Below are 19,873 nucleotides of genomic sequence, written 5' to 3' on the forward strand. Positions count from 1 at the left end.
AGCGCCGCTTTGGACATGGCGCCGCACGCGCACGCGCAGTCGAACGCTCGCTCGTTCGCTGCAGCCTCGCCAGCCTTTGACCGCTGGATTGGCAACGTGACGCTCCCCCTCCATGCGCGCTCCGCGCCGTCGCCATTGGCTCGCGCAAAGCCGCGCTCTTCACGCGCACCCTCCTTGGCCGCCGCGGGGGCGCAGGCATTATTGCATGCCCTCTATGGCGCTGACGGCCGTTCGCCTGGTCGTCTCGTGATGAGCTCCAGGGTCGATTGTTGCCGCGTGTGGCTGGACAGGTGAGGTGTGGTGACATCGGTCAATGGGCCGTGCGAGTAGCGTGACCGCCATGGCGGTCTGTCTTGCAGCCAATAATGTCGGCAAGTAAATGGATAGTTGGGTACCTACGAGGTCGGCCGAAGAGTGAGGTTCAATTAAAAGAAGAAGGTAATCTGAGAAGCATAAAACCATGGCGCCTCCGGATCTTGAGGAAGGCACGATGGTGAGAACGCGGAGCACCGCTCACAATCACCGAGGTAAAGGTACATGTATCTAGAGTCAAAGCATTGGGCCAGAATGCGACATTCTGAGAACGGGAAATTAGGCATGCAATACATGTGCCGACATCGCCGAAGAGCAATCAGGTAATGCAGGGCTATAATCTTGTCCCTAGATTGACATGCACTGCCTTTTCGTTCGAGTACGCCCTGAGACCTGCCTCACCCAACTCCCTTCCAATCCCAGACTGCTTGACGCCACCGAATGGGACTCTGTAGTCACTGTCGTTACTACTATTCAGCCAAACCATCCCGGCCTCGATCCTCCTCGCTATCCGATGGCCTCGCGAAATATCCGTCGTGAAAACCGACGACCCTAGCCCGTAGCTCGAATCATTGGCGCGCTTAACAGCTTCTGCTTCGGTTTTGAAGCTCGAAATTGTTACGAATGGTCCGAAGACTTCTTCGCGGTATATGCGCATCGAGTCGGTCACATCGCAAAATATCGTGGGCGAGACGAAGAAACCTTTGCCGCTGGAGGACGCCGGCTCACCGCCCGACACCAGTGTCGCGCCTTCCGAATTGCCCACATTGATGTAATCGAGAACGCGCTCGTATTGGGCCTTAGTGACTTGGGGGCCCTGGAAGGTTGTTTCTGCGAACGGGTCGCCCACCACGCTGACTTGCTGGGTCTGCTGCTTGAAAGCTTCGACGAACTTCTCGTAGACGGATTCTTGGACGAGGATCCGTGAGGTCTGTGGTCATCATGATTAGCATGCAAGAACAAAAGGGAACGAAGTCCCGCATTCAGATGGACTGATTTTACTCACGGCTGAGCATACCTGGCCCATGTTGGACATGATACCAGCATGAGCCCACTTCACGGCCTGGTCAAGGTCTGCATCCTCAAAGACCAGCAACGGAGATTTGCCTCCGGTCTCAAGCGTAATGTTCTTCATAGTGCCGCTGGCTTGCTTCATGATCTCCTTTCCTGTCGCCGTGCTGCCCGTGAAGGCAATCTTATCGATGTCCGTGTGTTGCGCAATCGAGGTGCCTGCGACTCTTCCATAGCCGTTGAGAATGTTCACTACTCCAGAAGGAAAACCGGCTTCCTTGACTAGGTTGGCAAAGTACAAAATCGAGAGTGGTGTTTGCTCTGCTGGTTTGAGAACGACCGTGTTCCCACATGCCAGAGCCGGTCCCAATCTATATCCACCGTTAGTATCAATCGATCTCTCTGCGCCACGATACTCATTCTGCGGACATACTTCCAAGCGGCCATGCCCAGCGGGTAGTTCCATGGTATGATCTGCCCACATACGCCGACGGGTTCCCGAATTGTGTATGCCAGCTTGACCGCACTGTTGTCAATCGTCTGTCCATGGATCTTGTCCGCCCAGCCAGCATAGTATTTCAGTGTGCCAACCACCTCCGCGATATCCTCATCTCGTGCAACTGTGTATGGCTTCCCGTTATCCCAAGTCTCAACAGTAGCTAGAACCTCCTTGTGCTGATCGACCAGCTGGCTGAGGTTGTACAGCAGCTGCCCACGCTCCGACGGCGGCAGATCGCGCCAATCACCATCGAATGCTGTCCGCGCAGCCTTCACAGCTTTGTCAACATCTTCGGGTTCGGCAGCGTGGACAGAAGCGATTTCGGTCTCATCGGTGGGGTTGATGGAGGTGATCTTGTTGCCTTTGCTCGAAGGCAGCCACTTATTGTTTATGAAAAGGCCTGTGGGCTGAGAGTATTTGATTCCATTTGGCGCAGTAAGGTCGATGCTCAGCGGCTCGGGTGTCGTTGCGAACCTCCGCCGCCAGGCATTGAAAGGTACCGCGAGAGAGGGTCCGCGGTTGAAGGACGGGCGAAGAAGGGCGCAAGAGCGAGGAATCATGGTTTGAAGAAATGGAAGGGATCGTCAGACCTACTCTCCTGCATTGCTATCGCCACGGTGTGTCAAACGATGTTGGCCACAGGTCGCGCTCCTACGAGCAAATGTTGAGAGGTCTTGCGTAAACACAACAGCTACACCCCGCGAGCAGTAGCGGCCTCGAGGCGGCGTCATGACGCCAAGAAAACCGCTATCATGCGAGGCAACATCACCCTGCAGCATCAGCGAGATTTGAAGGTGACACAAAATTGATTGTAGAGCAGAAAATTACTAACCGATTGACAAGAGGCTGAAGAAAAACACTCAAAGCGCCCAGGAACCTTTGCTTCGCTGCAAGAAACCAAAAGTTTCCTCTAGCCCGCTGATAGCCTCGCCTTTAGCTGTTTGCAAACTCACCTCACAACATTACCATTGAGTGCCAGATATCAGTAACCCTGGAGAAAAATCAAACCCGAGACTATCAAGAACAAATATTCCTCCAGGCCATTCGGACAACATGCCATCCAGCAATGCCGGCATCCCCAATCCAATCCCCGCTCCAGCAGCTCCAGACTCGCACATTGACCACGCCACCGCCATCGCATACTGGTCTTCCACAGAGCCAACAGTCAACGGAGTCCTAGGCGGCTACCCACAGGTATCTCGCATCGACCTTCAAGGCAGCAGCAACTTCTTCGCCAAACTCCGCCGCTCGTCCAAGACACACCCGCCCAGCGCCGGCAAGCTTCGCCGAGCAGCAGACTGCGGCGCAGGCATTGGAAGGATCACCACCGGCTTCCTGAGTAACGTCGCGGAAACCGTCGACATCATCGAACCGGTCAAGGAGTTCACCGACAAGCTGAAAGCGGGCGAGGGCGGCGTCGGGGAGATCGTGAACGTGGGCTTGGAAGGCTGGTCGCCAAAGGGCCAGTACGATTTGGTGTGGAATCAGTGGTGCGTGGGCCAGTTGACGGACGCGCAGTTCGTCGAGTACCTGCGGCGGGTGACGGCGGCACTGAGCGCTGGCGGGTGGATTGTCGTCAAGGAGAATCTGAGCAATCACCACCTGGGCGAAGACGTGTTCGACGAGCTGGACAGCAGTGTCACGCGGACGGACGAGAAGTTCAGGGCACTATTCACAAAGGCTGGGTTGAAGATCGTGGCGACAGAGCTGCAGAGGGGCATGCCTAAAGGTCTGTTCGAGGTCAGGGCGTACGCGCTGCAGCCGGTGTGAAGTCTGCATGGTCAAGACTGTTTAATAGACGAAATGAAAGTTGTGGATGAATCAAATTCATGTCTCGCGCCTGGACTATCTAGGTTTACAATTTTTACTAATCGCTTACATGTAATCGCTGGCCTGGGCGCGTCCACCTCTTCCACCGCCCATGAGACCGCGACGCGAAGGATGAATGTTTTCCAACGGATCCTCCACCGGCTTCGCACGGAGAGGAGGCGGTGGAGAGCGTTCGACCGAGCTTGAGTTTCTGCGCCGAGAGGGCAGCGACCGCGGTGGAGGCGATCTGCTAATTCGCCTGCGGCGAGGCGGAGATCGAGAAGGCGAACGAGAAACTTCGGATGCGGATCTGGCGCGTCGGCGGGGAGGAGACCGGGAACGGGAGAGGCTGCGATCCATTGGTGAAGGCGATCTTCGTCCACCTCGTTGGCGGGGAGGCGATGGTGTTCGTGAATAGCTCCTTTCTCTGCCATTCCGCCGGGGCGGGCTCGGTGAACGGCTATAACTCCCGGATCTTGCGCGGCGCGGTGAAGGTGATCTTGATGCCGAATAGCTTCTTGCTCGACGTCGCGGTGGTGTGCGAGAGCGAGAATTGGACGGCGAACGGGTATAACGAGCGTCCCTACCACGTCGTGGTGGTGTGCGGGAACGGGACCGCGAATCGGAGAGCGACCGAGAACGACTGTAGCTTCTCGCCCTACCGCGTGCCGGTGAGCGGGAGCGCGAGCCGGACCGGGAGCGAGAGGAGTAGCTGGAATAGCTACTGTAGCTCGATCTGCTATTACTGCGTCCACGAGAGCTACGCGAAGGACTCCTTGCCGGGGGCAGGGGAGCTGGTGCAGGCTTCGGCATGTTCTTCAACCACTCGCGCATGCCTTCGGTGAGGGCGCCCATCCCAATCGCCGTAAAGAAATTGATGCTGAAGCGAGTATTCTTCGGATCGTCGGTAGGGAATATGCCAGTAAGTGCTGGTTGAAGCTCGTCGTCTTTGAGACGCTCGGTCAATTGTTTCATGCCGACGCCTTGCGCTAGGTCTTCAATGAAGATCTTGATGAAAATGCGAGATGAAGATGTGGTCTCCTCCTCGTTCAAATGAACGCTGTGCAAGACGTGCCAGCCGATGGCATCAGTGGATAGCAGATGGGCAAAGAATTGAGCAATGATTCGAAGTCGGTTCGTTTCGTAACGGTGGATTGTGTCGTAGTACTTGGCGAACATGCTTTCAAACAGATCCCTCCATAATCTGTTGAGTTTGCAAAAGCGCTCGCCAATCAGGCCGAAAAATTTGTTGTAGGTACGCTCTTGACTGCAACACTCGATGATCATGCTGGGAAGCTCGTCTTCCCGTCCAGCAGGCAGATTGATACGCATAAGCTTATGGCATGCCTCTTCGAAGACTCCTGATGACATGATCGTCAAGTAGATAGAGCGACGGAGGTTGACGAGGTCGGTATTTGACTGGTCTTTGATCTCCATGGCCTTCTCGGCTTCGTCCTCGCTCTCTTCAGAATCGCTCGCATCTTCATCCTCGTCGTCGTCGTCGTCTTCGCTTCCAGAAGCTTCGCCAAGAACCTCGGCCTTGAATTTGCGATACTGCTCTTCGTTTGCCTCCCATTCCGGATCAAACTTGAAGATGTTTGTGCCTTCTTCGGTATTGAGCTGATCTTCCAGACTGGGCGAATGTGTGATCTGGTCCTCCTCTTCCACAAGGTCCAATTCTTCCTTCAGTGCTGGATTGTTTTTGTATTTGTCTTTTCGGATTTGGAAAAGCACTTCAATCATATACTGCACCCTTTTGTCGATGTCTGCCTCGTGCAAGATGCTCCTGAACTGGTCGTATACAGCCAAAGCAATCTGCGAATTCATTTCCTCCATGTGTTGACCAACTTCTTTGGTCAAGCCGACTGCGATCTCCACGCTATCATCCGTTGGTTTGTGTAGAAGCAAAAGCAAGATTTGAGCAGCAAGCATCTCGTGCGCTACCTGCTGATTTATCAAATGCGCAATAAAGGCGGTACTGCTGTGACAAACACTTTTGTCGTTGCGCTTGAAAGCCTTCCGGAATTGGGTGATGAGCCGGTTGATTAGAAGCTCGCCCACCTTGGGTAACTTCGTATTGACGATTGCAACCATGGCTGCGTAGATTGGAGTGAAGGGCAAACTGGCGGCCTGCGCTTTCATGATACTCCTGCAAAACAGGCCTCGCCCGCGGATCAGGTTCTCGTTGAATAGCTCCGGCACGATGTGTTTGATATTTGACACATTGACCTTGTTGATCAACCCGTTGATACTCTTCTTGAGGGCTTCCCATGCCATGCGCTGATATTCCTTGGACGACTTGTCGGTGATTTGCGCCTGCAGTGCCTTCAGGCGGGCGGGAGGTATGTAGGTTCCACCTGACCGCATGTTCAGAAGTCGATCATATTCTGCCTTCGCCGCAGCCTGTTTCTCGGCCTCAGAGAGAGGTTTTGCGGGCGCCTGCTCTTCACGGTGGCGGTCGTCGAGCTGTCGCTTCCTTTCGAGCGCGCGTTCGCGATCGACATCGCGAGGGAGAGGTTCTCTGCGCCGGGGCGGCGAGCGCGAACGAGAATATGAACGTCGGCGAAGGGATGGTGCCTCACGGCGTGGGGACGGCGAGCGCGAAGGCGGCGCACGCTTCCGAGAGCTGCTGTCTGGTGCTGTGATTTCTCCGTCGACCGAGGACTGGCGCGTCGCGGGCTCTGCAACGGCGGCCATGGCAGTTTCGGCACTCATTGCTCCATCCGGTGTAGGTTGACAGGTCCACTGGGCAGAGCTGCGAGCCACTTGGTGCTGTTGGCGAATGCGCAGAATAATGAGCGTCGCTTTCTGGGTTGTAAGAAGAAGGTCTGTCGCTTGTCGCGCTGTAGACAGCGCACGGGCCACACTTCGTCACTCTGGCTCTTGATTTGCTTCACTGGAGGCGAGAGCCCTTAAAACTTGAACAGCATCCCGAATATTGCAGACAGAATCTGACAAGTGAAAACTGACATCGATGCAGCACGTTTCAAGTGCAGCACTGAGATCCTGTCGCATTCGCCACTTCAGTTGTCAAGCGAACGGATTAGCCCACATGAACCGTCCACGCAACGGCAACCGCCAGCCACGGGCACCTCGCCAACAAAGTGGCACACCCGGACATCACCAAGCTCGCAGACCACGAGAATACAATGCAAATGTGCCGACTCTGCCACAAGTCACTCAAGGCGCAGCGGTCTCTATAGTTCTCAAGCAAGATCAACCGACAGGACGCGAGGTCCAAGGCGTCGTGCAAGATCTCTTGACGAAAGGGAACCATCCACGCGGCATCAAAGTTCGATTGACCGACGGCCGTGTGGGTCGAGTCCAAAGGATGGCATCTGAACATCCTGTAAATGACCAACCGCCGCTCCCCCAGTCACCGGCTGGTCTCACTGCGAGGAGAGAAGGTCGGCAGCCACCCACGTATCGGGACATAAGATACGAAGAATACCCTTCGGAACCGCCACCCCGTACACTCCTAGATTTTTTGCCCGAGACCGAAGATCGTGATGATAGCGCGACAGCCCAGACGGAACCTATTAATTTCTCATCTGCCACATCAAAGTGCCCAATCTGCGGCAACTTTGAGGGCGACGAGGCCGCTGTAACCCACCACGTAGAAACTCATTTCACGTGAGACGCAAGCCACTACAATGCATGCGAACGATGCTCTCGTGCCTTCCGCTCAATGACTAAGCACCGCGGCAGACTGCCATGAAATGAAACCAATTCGTTCTGCTTTCTCAGGCGCTTCGAAGTTGAGCTCCGACGCATCTCGCCGCAAACCATGCATTAGTCGCTGTGACACGAATGGCGGCATGGTTGTGGGTCGGAACAGGCCTGCAGACCGGATTTCTGCATTTTGGAGCCATCATCTTCACAAGCTTCGAGAACTGGATGAAAGTGTCACGTTTTTGCTCCTCCGACCTGCGCAAAGAACAACGCCCATGGCCTCTACTCAATTCGATCACTATTGCGAACGCTTTATGCGCATCTATTCACTGTCTATTAGCAGCTCTTTGGCGAAACAACTACAGCTGTCCTGCCAAACGACCTCCCTCTCATGCGGTCGGTCCACTGCAGCTCACGCGCGTAGCCGTTGCAAAGATCATTGGTTCTAGACATAATGAGGCGACTTTGCTATGGTGTGCAAGACTTGACCTGTTCCTCGTGGGTCACCAAAGATGACTGTCCGTATTCAAAAGCGGACGTAAGCCGTCATGCGCTCTGTTCGGTCGCTCAGCAGCTCATCATCGCAGTAGTGGTCTCCAGCTTCAGTTATAGCTTGGTTACAAACTTACGGAATGAGGCTTGCCTAGCGTGACAGTCCCGTTGTTTTGACAGCTTAGGTCGTGCATCTTTCCGGCCGCTGTCACGGACCGCTTCCCAGCCTCCCCGGCAATGTCGCTACCACACGCGCATTCAAACCGGCTCGCACTACCTTGAGCGCTCGTATGTGCACTCTCCAGGCTGATCAACCAGCTTTGACAGTACCCCCTACCTGGTTGGCCCGCCTCAGGCCCATGCGCTGTGCGCGGGCGATTGCGCGAGACTCAAGCATCCCCTCGCATGCTCAAGAGCTTTCACTCGCTACCAACCCAGTGTTGCAGGGAGCATAGATGCCGGCGTCACATAAACGAACGGGTTTCCATCGGGTGGCATGGCCAGCGCATAGGCAAAGGCGATTGCCTCTGGGCCGTAAGTATGTTTGATGGTTCAGAGGCCGCTCGATTTTCGGTCACATCTTCCGCAACATCAAACTCGCTCAAACGTGGCTCTGACCCCGGTGTTGAAGACTGAGTAAAAGAAATACAAAGGACTGCATGTGGAGCCTGAGGAGTCTCCTCGACTTTTGTATTGCCCCAAATCTCTGGTCTACGCGGTCTTGCTGTTCGTTTCGCGGCTTCTACCAACGGGCGGTTTTTTTCTTCTTCTTTTCTGTGGCAGATTTGGTTTTGCGTTTTTTGGATTTCCCCAAGAATGCAAGTCCTGTCCTTGAGCTTCAAAGCTCTTCTTGCCGCTCACTGACCCTTTTTCTCAACCTCAGTCCGCTCAAGCAGACGTCGATTCTCACTGCAATCATCCGCTTTGAAGGCGCATGTCAAGACGAACAGCGTACAAGACCTCACCGCAAAGTTCAGGCGTCACTCTTGATGGAGTAGAGTGACAGAAGTGGCTTCACCGCTTCACAGCCGCTGTCATCTTGCTGTCGACCCTGCGTCTTCCCTGAATGTAAACCAGCGTTTTTGCAGCAACTGTCCGCTCCGCGTCCTCAACCCGCACAACTACTGCGCAAAGCCTTACACTTCGACGTAACGCGCCCGACTACTTGCCATTACCCGCATCATGTCGCAGATGCGCAATGCTCCATACTACCCGAACCTGCACGATCAGATGGCGGTGAATACATCTTGTGTGCCAGACACGGCATACACGCCGTACCCATTCACACCGAACGATCTTCAGAGCATGCCTTTCAGGTGGCATCCCTCTGTGTATCCGCAAAGACCGGACAACTATCGTCCCACCTACGGACAGCCTTTCCGAAACGCGATGGCTAAGCAGCAGCACGCTATCGGCGGTGCCACTTGGATGCCGCAAATTGACAGTGGCCATAAGAATTCTCAGTACCCGCCAATGCGCCATTCCGAGTCACAAACATACCAACAGCAGTCGGAGCTTCAAACGCAGCCTTCCTCCTTCTTTGATGAGCAGATGGAATATCGCCCGGAGCAGTCTGCACTTTTCAACCCGCTTGCAAGTCACGCATCATACAATGGCAGCCTACCTCGTCTAAACAATTCGGTGGCGCCTTTCGGAACCAGTCACGCGCAGCCCATCATGGCCGACGCTCGTTTCATGAACAAACGTGATGAGGCACCATCCACGCTCCAGATTGTCACCCACGTTGATACTGCACAGTACCAGCCCGTTCGTCCGGAAGATTGGGGGACAGCATCAATCGAGTGCGGGCTTGACGGCGATTATGACGATGCTCTGTCTCCAACGTCGACTACGGCAACAAGCCATGGACCATACACTCCAATTGGGTCGGACGGAGACGTTGGTTTCCCAGAACCTGTCCTACGTCGCATATCTCAAGACTTGAGCTCAAGCTTTGGCTCTACCGGTGAAGGCATGTTTGGAACCATGCATCGCAGCTTTGACATCCCGCCAAGTGGGTTCGTTCCAACTGTAAGCAATCCAATGACTTTGCGCGCTTCGTCGTTGAGCTTGCAATACGGCCATCATGAGGATACTCGCTATGCTGGGCTGCCGTTCGTGAAGGAGAACGTCGATGGGTATCCGGCCAATGATCGCCTCCGCGACAGCCGGTCTTTGATGGATCATGTATCCTTCCGTGATCTCGACGGTCTACCGTCTAACATTCCACTCTCGCAGATCAAGCGAGAGCCACTTTTGAACCTGCGCTCCAAGAGCAATGGCGAAATCTCTCAAACAGCTGCGAAGGATGACCAGAATGCCGACAACGAACCCTCGAGCCGTAGCAACCGCGACAAGTATCTCCTCGACATGCGTGAGAAGGGCTTCACTTACAGAGACATCAAGCGCCAAGGACGCTTCCACGAAGCCGAATCGACTTTGCGTGGACGCGTTCGCGTGCTTACCAAGGATAAGTCGGAAAGAGTCAGAAAGCCGGAGTGGAGCGAGAACGATGTAGGTTGCCGTCCCCGTCGCTGGTTGAAGAGGCTATCCGCGGAGCTGACATTTACCGCAGATCCAACTGCTTCGGCGTGCAGTTTCAGTGCACAAGAAGCGCCGGGAAGATGGGGCTTACGTACGCCGCCGTGACGGTAAGCTGCCGTGGAAGCGCATTGCGATCTGGGTGAAGGAGAACGGCGGAAGCTACATGTTCGCTCCTGCCACCTGCGCGAAGAAATACGATGACATTGGAGGTCGCTGAGGAGAGGTCGGAATTGCTTTGCTGGTGACATTGCTTTCAGGGATATGTCATTGGGTTACGGTTGTTTCCACAATCATGGTTGGAATTACAGGCGATCAACGTAGTTGGTTCCCAGAGCCAGCTACAACTCCTCACGGAGATGCATGTTGATTGGGAAGGCTCTCAGTTTGTACGATAACGAAGTTAGTGGAAACAGGTTACTTGAGCAGGATCAATAGAATAATAATGCAAGGCGATGATCATCATAAACCTTGGGTACGCTCACGCAGGGAAGCTTGTCCATTGCTGTGATATCTTAGAAGAGTACAACAAGGTTCTCATCCTTCTTCTGTGAGCTGCTCTTAATTCCTGACGCATTCCTTCCACCCTTGATCTTTCTTTCAGGTTCCAAATGCACGCGTGTAGACGGTGCGCGTTTGACCCTCTCGTGCCTTTGCTTGAAGTCGCCCGAGCTCCCAGGTCCTCTCAATTGCAGCTTCAGTATGCCACGTGCCACAAGAACGGGCGTAATAGATCGTCTCTCATGACGTTAGCCATATGAGACTGTTGCAGCTCAACTTGTACCTCCCAGGCCTGCTTATGCTCATTCTTCGGCAATAGGATAGCTTCATTGTTGCCGATGTCCCGCGCAATCCTCCGAATCGCATCTGGCTCGCCCATCCCTAGGCCCATGTCCATCTCGTACTCCTCAGAGTCTGGTGTCATTGTCCAGTCATGTACAATCAGCTGGGCGGCCGGGAGGTTTTGTGTCTTCGGATCAGCGTTCATAAGATTGATCCTCGAGCGGACAAGTAGATCCGATGCCGCTGTCTTCGCTGCGGAATGGATAATTGTAGCTGTACGCTCGATAGTCGACAGGTCGTAGTACATGCCGAGGGTGTTCATGCCCTGACTGGCAACTACAGGTACTTCAGCATTCCCCATCCAATGAGGGCCTAGTGGCGGCAAGAGGTGGCCGCGTATATCCTCGGAGAACGACACGGACGACGTGGAGGCATTGCCTCCACTGGTAGTACCGCCAGCTGCCCATCTTCCGCGCGTGAATGCCCGCCAGACAATGGCGATGAGGACGTCACGTGCTGTGACGGCTTCTGGTGGCAGAACCCCAGTGTTTCTGGCTCGTAGCCTGCGGCGGGCGTTGATCATCTCAGTGGTCTCACTGAGAATCTTGAGCTTGAAGCTGAGGACACCAGCTTGGTTGGCGGGCTGGGGGAGGGCACTAGAAATTTCATTTTTAGTCAGTCCACGCGAAAGTCCCGTCTGCTGCTGTTGCTGTTGCTGTTGCTGTTGCTGCTGCTGCTGCTGCTGCTGGTAGATGTCCCGCGCAAGAGCCAGGAATGCGGGAGCTCCATTGCCCTCCGAGAGACGTGAGCGCGCCAGAGATACTGCCATGGCCTCCTGGTCCAGAGTGTCCTGGTCCAGCGCGCGGAGAGGCATGCCCTCAGACATCAAGCGGAGGATTGTGGTCACTCCCTTGATGTCTGCAGCGGCATGGTGCAGACAGATGACCAGGATGAGGCCACCTTCGATAAAATTGGCCTGTATGGCACAGGCGCGTTGCTCTGCGGCATTGGAGGTACCAGAGCAAGGTAAGAGGCTCTCGCCGGTCATATGTCTCGGTGCAAAGCCATGCCGGAGGATCGTAGCGTAGCTTTCACTGGTGGCGCTGAGATCCGTGATCGATGCCGTAAAGCTATCGACCTCTTGTAACGTTACTCTGATGGCCATATGGCTCATTTCGTTCAGGTATACTTTCCCTGCAAGCATAGGGATCTCGTTGACAAGGCTCTTTACGGCCTTGTTGAGCTTCTCCACGATAGCGTTGATGGATCCATTGTTGGGTTTCCTTGGAAATGCGAATGCGTATCTTAAGTACGTATGCCCAGCGGCTTGATCGAGGGTTGATAGGGTGAAAGTTGCCATGTTGTCGATACTAATATCAGGAAAAATGGAGTGGCGGGTATGTAGGATGGCTGACGGAGGGGTTTTGAAGGTGTGAGGTTTGCAGTATTGACTGGAGGGGAAATTTGAGGTCAGGTCAAACTACGTCTTTGGACATTGAATGCGGCAGGAACGACCTTCCGTGACATGTGATCGTAGAAGCGTGCGAGAAGCTTGGGGTGTATTGTGGACAGTGACACTAACAATTCATCAACGAGCTGCCGTCGCTCACAATGTAATTCGATCGTTTTTCGCGGCTGCCTGGAGACATTGTCAGCACCATCAAATTCTTGTTGTGCTCTTCGGTAGTTATTGACCTGCATTGGTCCCACCATCGTCGGTGAGGTGTGCTCGCAGAGACTTGTCTGCCCCAAAACATTAAGCCGCTCGCCGACTCGTGCGCAGCCATGGATTACCGGTTTGTAGTGTCAGTCGTATCCACGTGCCAAACCCTTCTTCAGCTTTTGTCACCACATCAATGTCTGTCACGAGCCTGCTGCCTTCGTTGCGGGCCCGGGGCGCTTACCTGACATCGTTTGATACACTGGTTTGGCGCAAAAAAGGACAATCGACAGTATCATCTGTTTGCCTACAAGCGACCAAGGCAATGTAAGTAGTATTGGATAGGTGCAGTGTTTTGGCAGTTCTCGAAGGATTATACATCATGCCCCCTTGCCATGTTTTTGTTTTGCAAACAATGAGAATCTTGCGCGAGATGGGCAAGACCTGACGTTAGAACATCTTGGCAGTAGATGTAAGAGCGCATTCTGACCACATGGTTCCCATACTGCTGTGCCCATTCACACCTTCGGTGGCAGAACGGTGGGTGGTGCAGGCCGGCTCGTTGTCCTGGGAAGCTCGGGTACGGTGGTTGTCGGCACACAAGCACAAGCGCTGCTGACCTGAGCGATAAGATCGTCCTTCTTTTTGCCCTTTCCACCGCAAGCCTTTTGCGCATATTTCGGAACCAGGTTCTTGTCATCATTTTGCCTGACCAAGAAGTCGCCGCAAAATTCCTCACTTTCTTCGGAGTGCCTTTCCAGGGCTTGGCTGCAGCGATTCTTCTTGCACACGGGAGCTATTGGGCATTCTTTACTTGTCATCTTGACAACGAAGGAGCCACGTTCGATTGTGTGGACGAAGATGAAGCCTGACTTGAAGTAAGCGTACGAGGACCAGGATCCCAGGAAAGCGACGGTGCCACCGCCCTCGTTCTCGTCATCTTCAGGGTAAATGTCGAAGAAGCCGGCCTCACAGATCCCCGCGCCTGTAGGATCCTTGGTCACCGAAGAAATATCCAGCACATTAAGTCCATTGCCGTAGTTTGATTGGTAGAGGTAGTCGCCGACGACGTATTGGTTGTGGTCGATGGAGCGAGTCTTTCCAGCATACCAACCAGTGTATCTTGGGTTCTCCAGGTCACGAATGTCAAAGATGTGGGTGGTAGGAAGACCTTGAGTCATCGGTCCAACATCCGCATCGCGCTCGTCAAATTCATCGTCCATGAAAAGGTATTCCTGGTTCATCACATCGTTGACGGCTCCTACACGAATGATCAGCTTTGCCGTGACAGAGATGCTGACCAGGAAGAGAACTCTCCAAAATCGCACTGCGTAACAGGAAATCTTAACTTACCCTGGTGGATGTATTCAGCTCCAGGAAAGGTGGTGATTGAGATGATGTTGGTAGTATTGCCCACTTTATCCGTTACATCGTAAATCGTGATCGTGTCCTATGCCGAGAGAATGTTAGCGTGGGCACTGTCACCGTCGGTCGAAAAATCACATACCTCATTGTATCCGTAACAGATATCACGGCCTTCGTACCTCTTGTCTGGACCTCGGTACACCAGACATTCCGCATCGTGCACGTATCCATCACCAGCCGCACAACCAGGGCTCCATGGATTGGCAGGATCGGTCATGTTAAGATAGATGAGCCCACCGCGGCAAGGTAGGTCTCCTCTGACCCTGATTGTTTCGTTACCGCCAACCGATCCGACAGCAATGGCGTAATTGAGTTCCTCGTTGACGACAATGTTGTGAGTACGACCGACGGGAAGCTCATCCCAGTGACCAGTGAGGTCGTCTTGCGTGAAGTTGGTCGGGCTCGCCGGGTCGAGAGTGAGCAGTTTTTTCATATCGAAGACTTGGACTCCGTGATGGATTGCCTCAGATCCGACCACAGCGTAGTCGCGGAGGATTCTGATCTCCCTCCAGTTTGATCCTTCAGGATCGTATTGGGGAAGGCGACCGAGATATATCATCTTGCCCTCGGAACTGATTTCGGCAAATGCAGTACCATCATATTGCCCAATGGCAACAAACTCTCGACCATCTGCGGATGTCCAACCCCAACTTGATGATCCACGCGCATGGTTACTTCCCAAGTCTGCATGAGACAGGAAGTGATACAGGTCGATCTATCAACGTCAGCCTTTGTCGTCCCACCCTTAATCCGTTTTTATATCTCACATTGTTGCATCGGAAGGTGTTGTTGGTGTCCCCCGGAATGGCTGCAGCAAAGCCATTCTCACAGGGTGTGTAGCCAAGTTCTGGGTAGCGCGAGCTATCCATTTGGCCAGCTGCAAGTTCGGCCTCCCATTGTGCCTTTACGCCCAATTAGTAAGAATGCGTGTCATTCTCTATAGCCGCGGGGTCGCACCATCTTTAAGCCCATTATGCGAGCATGGACAGTGCCATCAGCGTACTCAGCAGCGGAGCCCTGCCCGGCGGCCCTGCTCACGCCAATCATGGTGGAGCAGAGCGCGACAAAACAAGCGATACGAGCCATTTCGAGAAGAACCAGACCTCGAAGAGCACGTGGTAGAAAGAGTCCGAAGATTGTCTGCGAGATGTGACGGCTATAGACTTGGAACACCCTAGCTCTTATACATTCCGGCCGTTACCTGACACTTGCCGAGAAGCACAGCTAGGCGTATTTGGCGGTGTCGAAGGTGGCTGAAGGTCAAGGCCCAAGACTCTGAGAGTCTGAAGCTGGACCGCCCACATGGCTTTGAAGACTGTACTCAGCAGAGTCTTGTGCTGATATGGATCCTTGGCCAATGCGACCTAAGGATACGGTATACTTGGGATGCGTACTTGGAAGTTGATAAAGAGAACCTTGGCATTTCCGTGCCGAAAGTCACGACGTAGTTTGCAATCGACTTCCATCTGTCGTCTGTCTTACTATCCTTAACGAGCGTTTCCAGAAATGACGGTCTTGCGACCTGTGACTCATGGCACATAGGTAAGCGAGGACTTGCTTCCGCTCCTTTGGATTCTACAACTTTGCTTTCACAACACGCCATTAAGTAAGTGGCCAGGACGGGCACATGTCGTCCTGCTTATCAAGTCGCGCATTTGAGGCATCTGCGGGGCAGGCCTTGGAGTCTTGGGTTGTGAGCATCACCAACCTTGGCGATTGTCCAGCTTAGGCAGGTGGCAATGATCCCGATAATGGAAACCCCGTGTAGTTGTCGTCAGAATGGAAGTGGAAGTGTTTGCTTGAAAAGACTTATTAGAGTTGATGGCAAGGTCTGTTAACTTCTCTCCACTTTTACGAAGTCGGCCGTGGTGCAGACGTCTCCGGCAAACGGCACGTGGCGTGGTGCCGGTGAGAGACGTTTCGTCTCTCACCTGTCTACAAATCACCTCTCGTCCCTTTTTGCGTGATATACATTGGCAGTGGGTCGTTGTTGTTACTGTTGAGCGAGGCAATTCTTTCTCACCTCCAAGAAGCTGGCAATCACAAGCCTCTTGTGTTGGACTCGGGTTTTGCTGGCTTGAGAGAAAGCTCGGGATGTGGACAAGGGCAAATGTCCGTGCAATGCGGATATTTACAACAGCGACAGTATACTGAATTCTGCAAGAACTCGAGAATATTCGTCGCACAGGCCGACAACAGACAGCAAAAGCCGTGAAGAGTGCATTGACCCCCATCGGTCATGTATGGTGAATCCTGGATCGGTTCTTTGATTGGTAGTCAAAGGCAAGGCTCGAGCAAGACCACCCACGTATAACTATCTGATATATGGCAATGAGAGGCGAGTCTTGTACTGATATCAGTACTGTGCAATCCAAATGCATGTAGTCAGACACCGACGTGTGCATTCATCTTTACGTCGCCGTGGTCGCCTCGTTTAGCCGGACGATCGCGGCTAAAACGTCATCAGCTCCACGCCGAAGGCCACGCTGGACGAGTGGCCACTCAGCTGGGGTGCAGCAACATAGGTGAGTCTGTTGAGAAGGCTAAGACCACGATAGCTGATTTTTTCCATCATATGTGATACACTCCAATTCGAACCGTAGCACTCACTGTTGAAGTGATTCTTTTACTCATACCTTACACCAAACCATGGCGGGCAACGACGATCTGTACATGGTAAAGAAAACCTACAATGGCGTTGACACTCGAAAAATGCTAACATATGACGCAGGGGTTCGACCTCTCTACGCAACAACTCAAGTGTCCGACCTTCTTTCGGAACTTTTACTTAGAACACGGAACTGACAAGCATTAGGCATCATTGTGAACTCCGATTTGAAGCATCAGCACGAGGCAAAGGTCGACTTCGATGCTGATTTTGGATCCAAGTATGGCATCCACAAGGGCGTTCTCACAAACCCAAGCGAGGGTGAAGTGTTTGCGCCAACAGCAATGTGGCTCGAAGCTGTCGACCTAGTGCTTCAGCGTCTCAAAGAGGAAGGCGTCGACTTCAGTAAAATCAGGGGCTTGTCCGGCGCTGGCATGCAGCACGGTACAGTGTTCTGGTCAAAGGAGGCCGAGAGCTTGCTGTCGAACCTTGATTCAAGCAAGACGCTTCTGGAGCAGCTGGAGACGAAGCAGAAGAGTGCCTTCGCGCACCCGCACAGCCCCAACTGGCAAGATGCTAGCACGCAAAAGCAATGCGACGAGTTTGATGCCCAGTTGGGCGACCCAGAGACCCTCGCGGAAATCACCGGCAGCAAAGCACACCACGTTCGTTATCCTTGAAGTGTATTCCTCTAGTATTTCTGAAGCTCGGACTAACCATAGAACAGCGTTTCAGCGGACCTCAGATCAAGCGTTTCCGCACCAAGTACCCAGACCACTACGAGAATGTCTCCAGAATTTCTCTGGTATCGTCTTTCTTGGCCTCCGTGTTTTTGGGTGAAATTGCTCCGATTGATATTAGCGATGTCACAGGCATGAACCTCTGGCACATTGGCAAAGGCGACTGGCATGATGAGATGCTCGCACTCACTGCCGGTAGCAAGGACGGAGCCGCCGACCTCAAAAAGAAGCTCGGCGTTGTGCACGAGGACGGTGGCAAGACCTTTGGTAACATCAGCGAGTACTTCGTCAACCGCTTCGGTTTCAGAAAGGACGCCAGTGTCATCGCTTTCACTGGCGATAACCCGTCGACAATCCTCGCGCTGCCCCTGAGGCCATCTGATGCCATGGTGTCTCTGGGCACTAGCACTACTTTCTTGATGAGTACCCCGGCCTACAAGCCAGACCCAGCCTACCACTTCATGAACCACCCGACTACTGCTGGGCTCTACATGTTCATGCTGTGCTACAAGAACGGCGGGCTGGCGCGTGAGCAAATCCGCGACTCTCTCAACACCTCCGCCACGAACCCCACCAACTGGGATACATTCAACGAGACTGCGCTGGCCACGCCGCCGCTCTCGCAGAAGAGCGATGCTGACGACATGCGTCTGGGACTCTACTTCCCCAGGCCCGAGATCGTTCCCAACATTCACTCCGGCCAGTGGCGATATGCATACAACCCCAAGTCAGGAGACCTCAAGGAGCTTGCCGCAGATTCGGTGCCCGATGACGCCCGCAACATCGTTGAGTCGCAGATGCTGTCCCTGCGCCTGCGGTCACAGAACTTGCTCAAGCCTGAGCCGGACCAGGAGACTGGAGCCATGCTCCCGCCGCAGCCGAAGAGAGTCTACCTTGTCGGTGGTGGTAGCGCCAACCAAGCCATCGCACAGCTCTGTGGTGAAGTCCTTGGCTCCACCGAGGGCGTCTACAAGCTCGACATTGGTGGCAACGCTTGCGCCCTGGGCTCTGCGTACAAGGCTGTTTGGGCGTGCGAGAGGAAGGAAGGCGAGACCTTCGAGCAACTGATTGGCAGCCGCTGGGACGAGGAGAAGTTCGTGAAGCGGATTGCGGGAGGCTACAAGAAAGGCCTGTTCGAGAAGTACGGCGATGCTGTCACGGGTTTCCATAAGATGGAGAAGCTTGTGGTGGAAGAGGCTGGCAACGCGAAGTCGCCGGCTACGGGCGGCACTGTGTTTGCCAATGAGAAAGGTGCGGGCGCTATCGCGAAGTAGAACATCCTTGACGGATGGACGAGTTAGGTTCGCCAGAACAAGAATTGATTAACGTTAGATCATGACCTGTGAAATTCGACTGCTTTGAACTCCCACGCAGATGCAATCATTTCAACTCGAACGCTAAGTGCAGTTGCAATCCAAATGCCAAATCGACGTGTTCATACATCGAGTTTCATGCAGAATACTGTACCCAAGCGATTTTTCTCACGTGTCTAAAGTCGTTGAGCCTTGCCTTCCTTAGATGGTTCCTGGTAACATCGGCATCCTCATGACTCCCTAGTTCGCTCAGTTCCCGCTTAGGAGCGACACTTGACTAGATGTCTTTGTCCTCCCTTGCGATTTGTGGAAAGTGTCTTGACGCCGAGTGAACGGGCACACGGAAGCCATGGCCAGCAATGCGTAGCAGATCGTAGGTCGGAGCTATTCCATTGCAGACAAAGGCGCTTATCCGCGATCTGGAGGACTAAGGCAAGGCCTTATGTCCGCAATGTTGGCAGCAGTGGCCTGAAGCTATTCCACTGTATACAGTGCTCTCGATGCTCCTGTTCCAGGGCTAACGCTTGCTTGTTCCCCAAGCGCCGCCGCCGCCGCTCTTTGTGTCTTCCTGTGGCTTGTACGCAGCCGGCATCTTTTGCGCATCTCTAGCCAGGAAAGCCTTTACTTCTGCCGCATTGAAGGAGGTGTTTGGCGGCGTCTGGGACGGAATCGAGGTTGTGGCGCCCGCGCTCTCGGTGCGTCCATTGCTAGCCTCGCGACTTTGGCTCGCGCGCTGCGCCCAGAAATTTGCGGGCGCTTGTGAAGGCTTCTGCGTTGGGTTTGTATGCTGGGCTGGCGACGAGTTGCCTGAGCGGTTCTGGAGAGTTCGCGAACCGCTTTGCTGCTTTGAGCGCGCTTGCCACACGCTGAATCTGTTAGCGTATGCATTTTCCAGGATGATCCATGGAGAGTACGTACTTCTGCGGCTGGCTGGCCATTATTAGTATTATAGTATACGTTGTTATGCGAATGGTGGTATTGGTCAAGAAAGGGTGGTGGAATATGACG

General features: G+C 53.8%; 8 protein-coding genes across 8 annotated transcripts; 3 read left to right on the forward strand and 5 right to left on the reverse strand.

Annotated features, from left to right (window-relative positions):
* Positions 1 to 575: 575 nt before the first annotated feature.
* Positions 576 to 2,501, reverse strand: WHR41_03767 (uncharacterized protein). Its single transcript, XM_069372373.1, has 3 exons — positions 1,757 to 2,501; positions 1,319 to 1,694; positions 576 to 1,243 (listed from the first exon to the last, which is right to left on the reverse strand). Exons 1-3 carry the CDS (start codon positions 2,380 to 2,382, stop codon positions 647 to 649), a joined length of 1,599 nt encoding a protein of 532 aa, XP_069230530.1. The 5' UTR covers positions 2,383 to 2,501; the 3' UTR covers positions 576 to 646.
* Positions 2,502 to 2,875: 374 nt separating this feature from the next.
* WHR41_03768 (uncharacterized protein) lies at positions 2,876 to 3,592 on the forward strand (the record flags this gene model as incomplete). The annotated part of the gene is made up of 1 exon (XM_069372374.1): positions 2,876 to 3,592. One exon carries the CDS (start codon positions 2,876 to 2,878, stop codon positions 3,590 to 3,592), a length of 717 nt encoding a protein of 238 aa, XP_069230527.1.
* A 105-nt stretch (positions 3,593 to 3,697) lies between these two features.
* Positions 3,698 to 6,346, reverse strand: WHR41_03769 (uncharacterized protein; the record flags this gene model as incomplete). Its single annotated transcript, XM_069372375.1, has 1 exon — positions 3,698 to 6,346. One exon carries the CDS (start codon positions 6,344 to 6,346, stop codon positions 3,698 to 3,700), a length of 2,649 nt encoding a protein of 882 aa, XP_069230528.1.
* Positions 6,347 to 8,720: 2,374 nt separating this feature from the next.
* Positions 8,721 to 10,755, forward strand: WHR41_03770 (uncharacterized protein). The gene is made up of 2 exons (XM_069372376.1): positions 8,721 to 10,309; positions 10,371 to 10,755. Exons 1-2 carry the CDS (start codon positions 8,978 to 8,980, stop codon positions 10,554 to 10,556), a joined length of 1,518 nt encoding a protein of 505 aa, XP_069230664.1. The 5' UTR covers positions 8,721 to 8,977; the 3' UTR covers positions 10,557 to 10,755.
* A 278-nt stretch (positions 10,756 to 11,033) lies between these two features.
* Positions 11,034 to 12,479, reverse strand: WHR41_03771 (uncharacterized protein; the record flags this gene model as incomplete). Its single annotated transcript, XM_069372377.1, has 1 exon — positions 11,034 to 12,479. The coding sequence occupies one exon, from the start codon at positions 12,477 to 12,479 to the stop codon at positions 11,034 to 11,036; it is 1,446 nt and encodes a 481-aa protein (XP_069230663.1).
* Positions 12,480 to 12,977: 498 nt separating this feature from the next.
* WHR41_03772 (uncharacterized protein) lies at positions 12,978 to 15,753 on the reverse strand. The gene is made up of 5 exons (XM_069372378.1): positions 15,162 to 15,753; positions 14,972 to 15,106; positions 14,287 to 14,919; positions 14,133 to 14,229; positions 12,978 to 14,040 (listed from the first exon to the last, which is right to left on the reverse strand). The coding sequence occupies exons 1-5, from the start codon at positions 15,288 to 15,290 to the stop codon at positions 13,298 to 13,300; spliced, it is 1,737 nt and encodes a 578-aa protein (XP_069230666.1). The 5' UTR covers positions 15,291 to 15,753; the 3' UTR covers positions 12,978 to 13,297.
* Positions 15,754 to 16,711: 958 nt separating this feature from the next.
* Positions 16,712 to 18,921, forward strand: WHR41_03773 (uncharacterized protein). Its single transcript, XM_069372379.1, has 4 exons — positions 16,712 to 16,880; positions 16,936 to 16,966; positions 17,020 to 17,477; positions 17,540 to 18,921. Exons 1-4 carry the CDS (start codon positions 16,854 to 16,856, stop codon positions 18,824 to 18,826), a joined length of 1,803 nt encoding a protein of 600 aa, XP_069230665.1. The 5' UTR covers positions 16,712 to 16,853; the 3' UTR covers positions 18,827 to 18,921.
* WHR41_03774 (uncharacterized protein) lies at positions 18,855 to 19,845 on the reverse strand. The gene is made up of 2 exons (XM_069372380.1): positions 19,784 to 19,845; positions 18,855 to 19,731 (listed from the first exon to the last, which is right to left on the reverse strand). The coding sequence occupies exons 1-2, from the start codon at positions 19,801 to 19,803 to the stop codon at positions 19,383 to 19,385; spliced, it is 369 nt and encodes a 122-aa protein (XP_069230668.1). The 5' UTR covers positions 19,804 to 19,845; the 3' UTR covers positions 18,855 to 19,382.
* Between the last annotated feature and the right edge of the window lie 28 nt (positions 19,846 to 19,873).

The sequence above is a fragment of the Cladosporium halotolerans genome (assembly GCF_011745625.1).
Source record: "Cladosporium halotolerans strain TM138-S3 chromosome Unknown Sca10, whole genome shotgun sequence".
NCBI lineage: Eukaryota > Fungi > Ascomycota > Dothideomycetes > Cladosporiales > Cladosporiaceae > Cladosporium > Cladosporium halotolerans.

Coding starts and splice junctions, on each gene's coding strand:
- WHR41_03767 (XM_069372373.1), bottom strand. CDS start 2,382: ATGATTCCTCGCTCTTGCGCCCTTCTTCGCCCGTCCTTCAACCGCGGA. Junction 1,695..1,756: donor CTGGGCATGGCCGCTTGGAA/GTATGTCCGCAG, acceptor CGGTGGATATAG/ATTGGGACCGGCTCTGGCAT. Junction 1,244..1,318: donor TGGGCCAGGTATGCTCAGCC/GTGAGTAAAATC, acceptor TGATGACCACAG/ACCTCACGGATCCTCGTCCA.
- WHR41_03770 (XM_069372376.1), top strand. CDS start 8,978: ATGTCGCAGATGCGCAATGCTCCATACTACCCGAACCTGCACGATCAG. Junction 10,310..10,370: donor CGGAGTGGAGCGAGAACGAT/GTAGGTTGCCGT, acceptor CATTTACCGCAG/ATCCAACTGCTTCGGCGTGC.
- WHR41_03772 (XM_069372378.1), bottom strand. CDS start 15,290: ATGGCTCGTATCGCTTGTTTTGTCGCGCTCTGCTCCACCATGATTGGC. Junction 15,107..15,161: donor GCATAATGGGCTTAAAGATG/GTGCGACCCCGC, acceptor TTGGGCGTAAAG/GCACAATGGGAGGCCGAACT. Junction 14,230..14,286: donor TCTGTTACGGATACAATGAG/GTATGTGATTTT, acceptor CTCTCGGCATAG/GACACGATCACGATTTACGA.
- WHR41_03773 (XM_069372379.1), top strand. CDS start 16,854: ATGGCGGGCAACGACGATCTGTACATG. Junction 16,881..16,935: donor GCAACGACGATCTGTACATG/GTAAAGAAAACC, acceptor CATATGACGCAG/GGGTTCGACCTCTCTACGCA. Junction 17,478..17,539: donor CCGGCAGCAAAGCACACCAC/GTTCGTTATCCT, acceptor ACCATAGAACAG/CGTTTCAGCGGACCTCAGAT.
- WHR41_03774 (XM_069372380.1), bottom strand. CDS start 19,803: ATGGCCAGCCAGCCGCAGAA. Junction 19,732..19,783: donor ATGGCCAGCCAGCCGCAGAA/GTACGTACTCTC, acceptor TAACAGATTCAG/CGTGTGGCAAGCGCGCTCAA.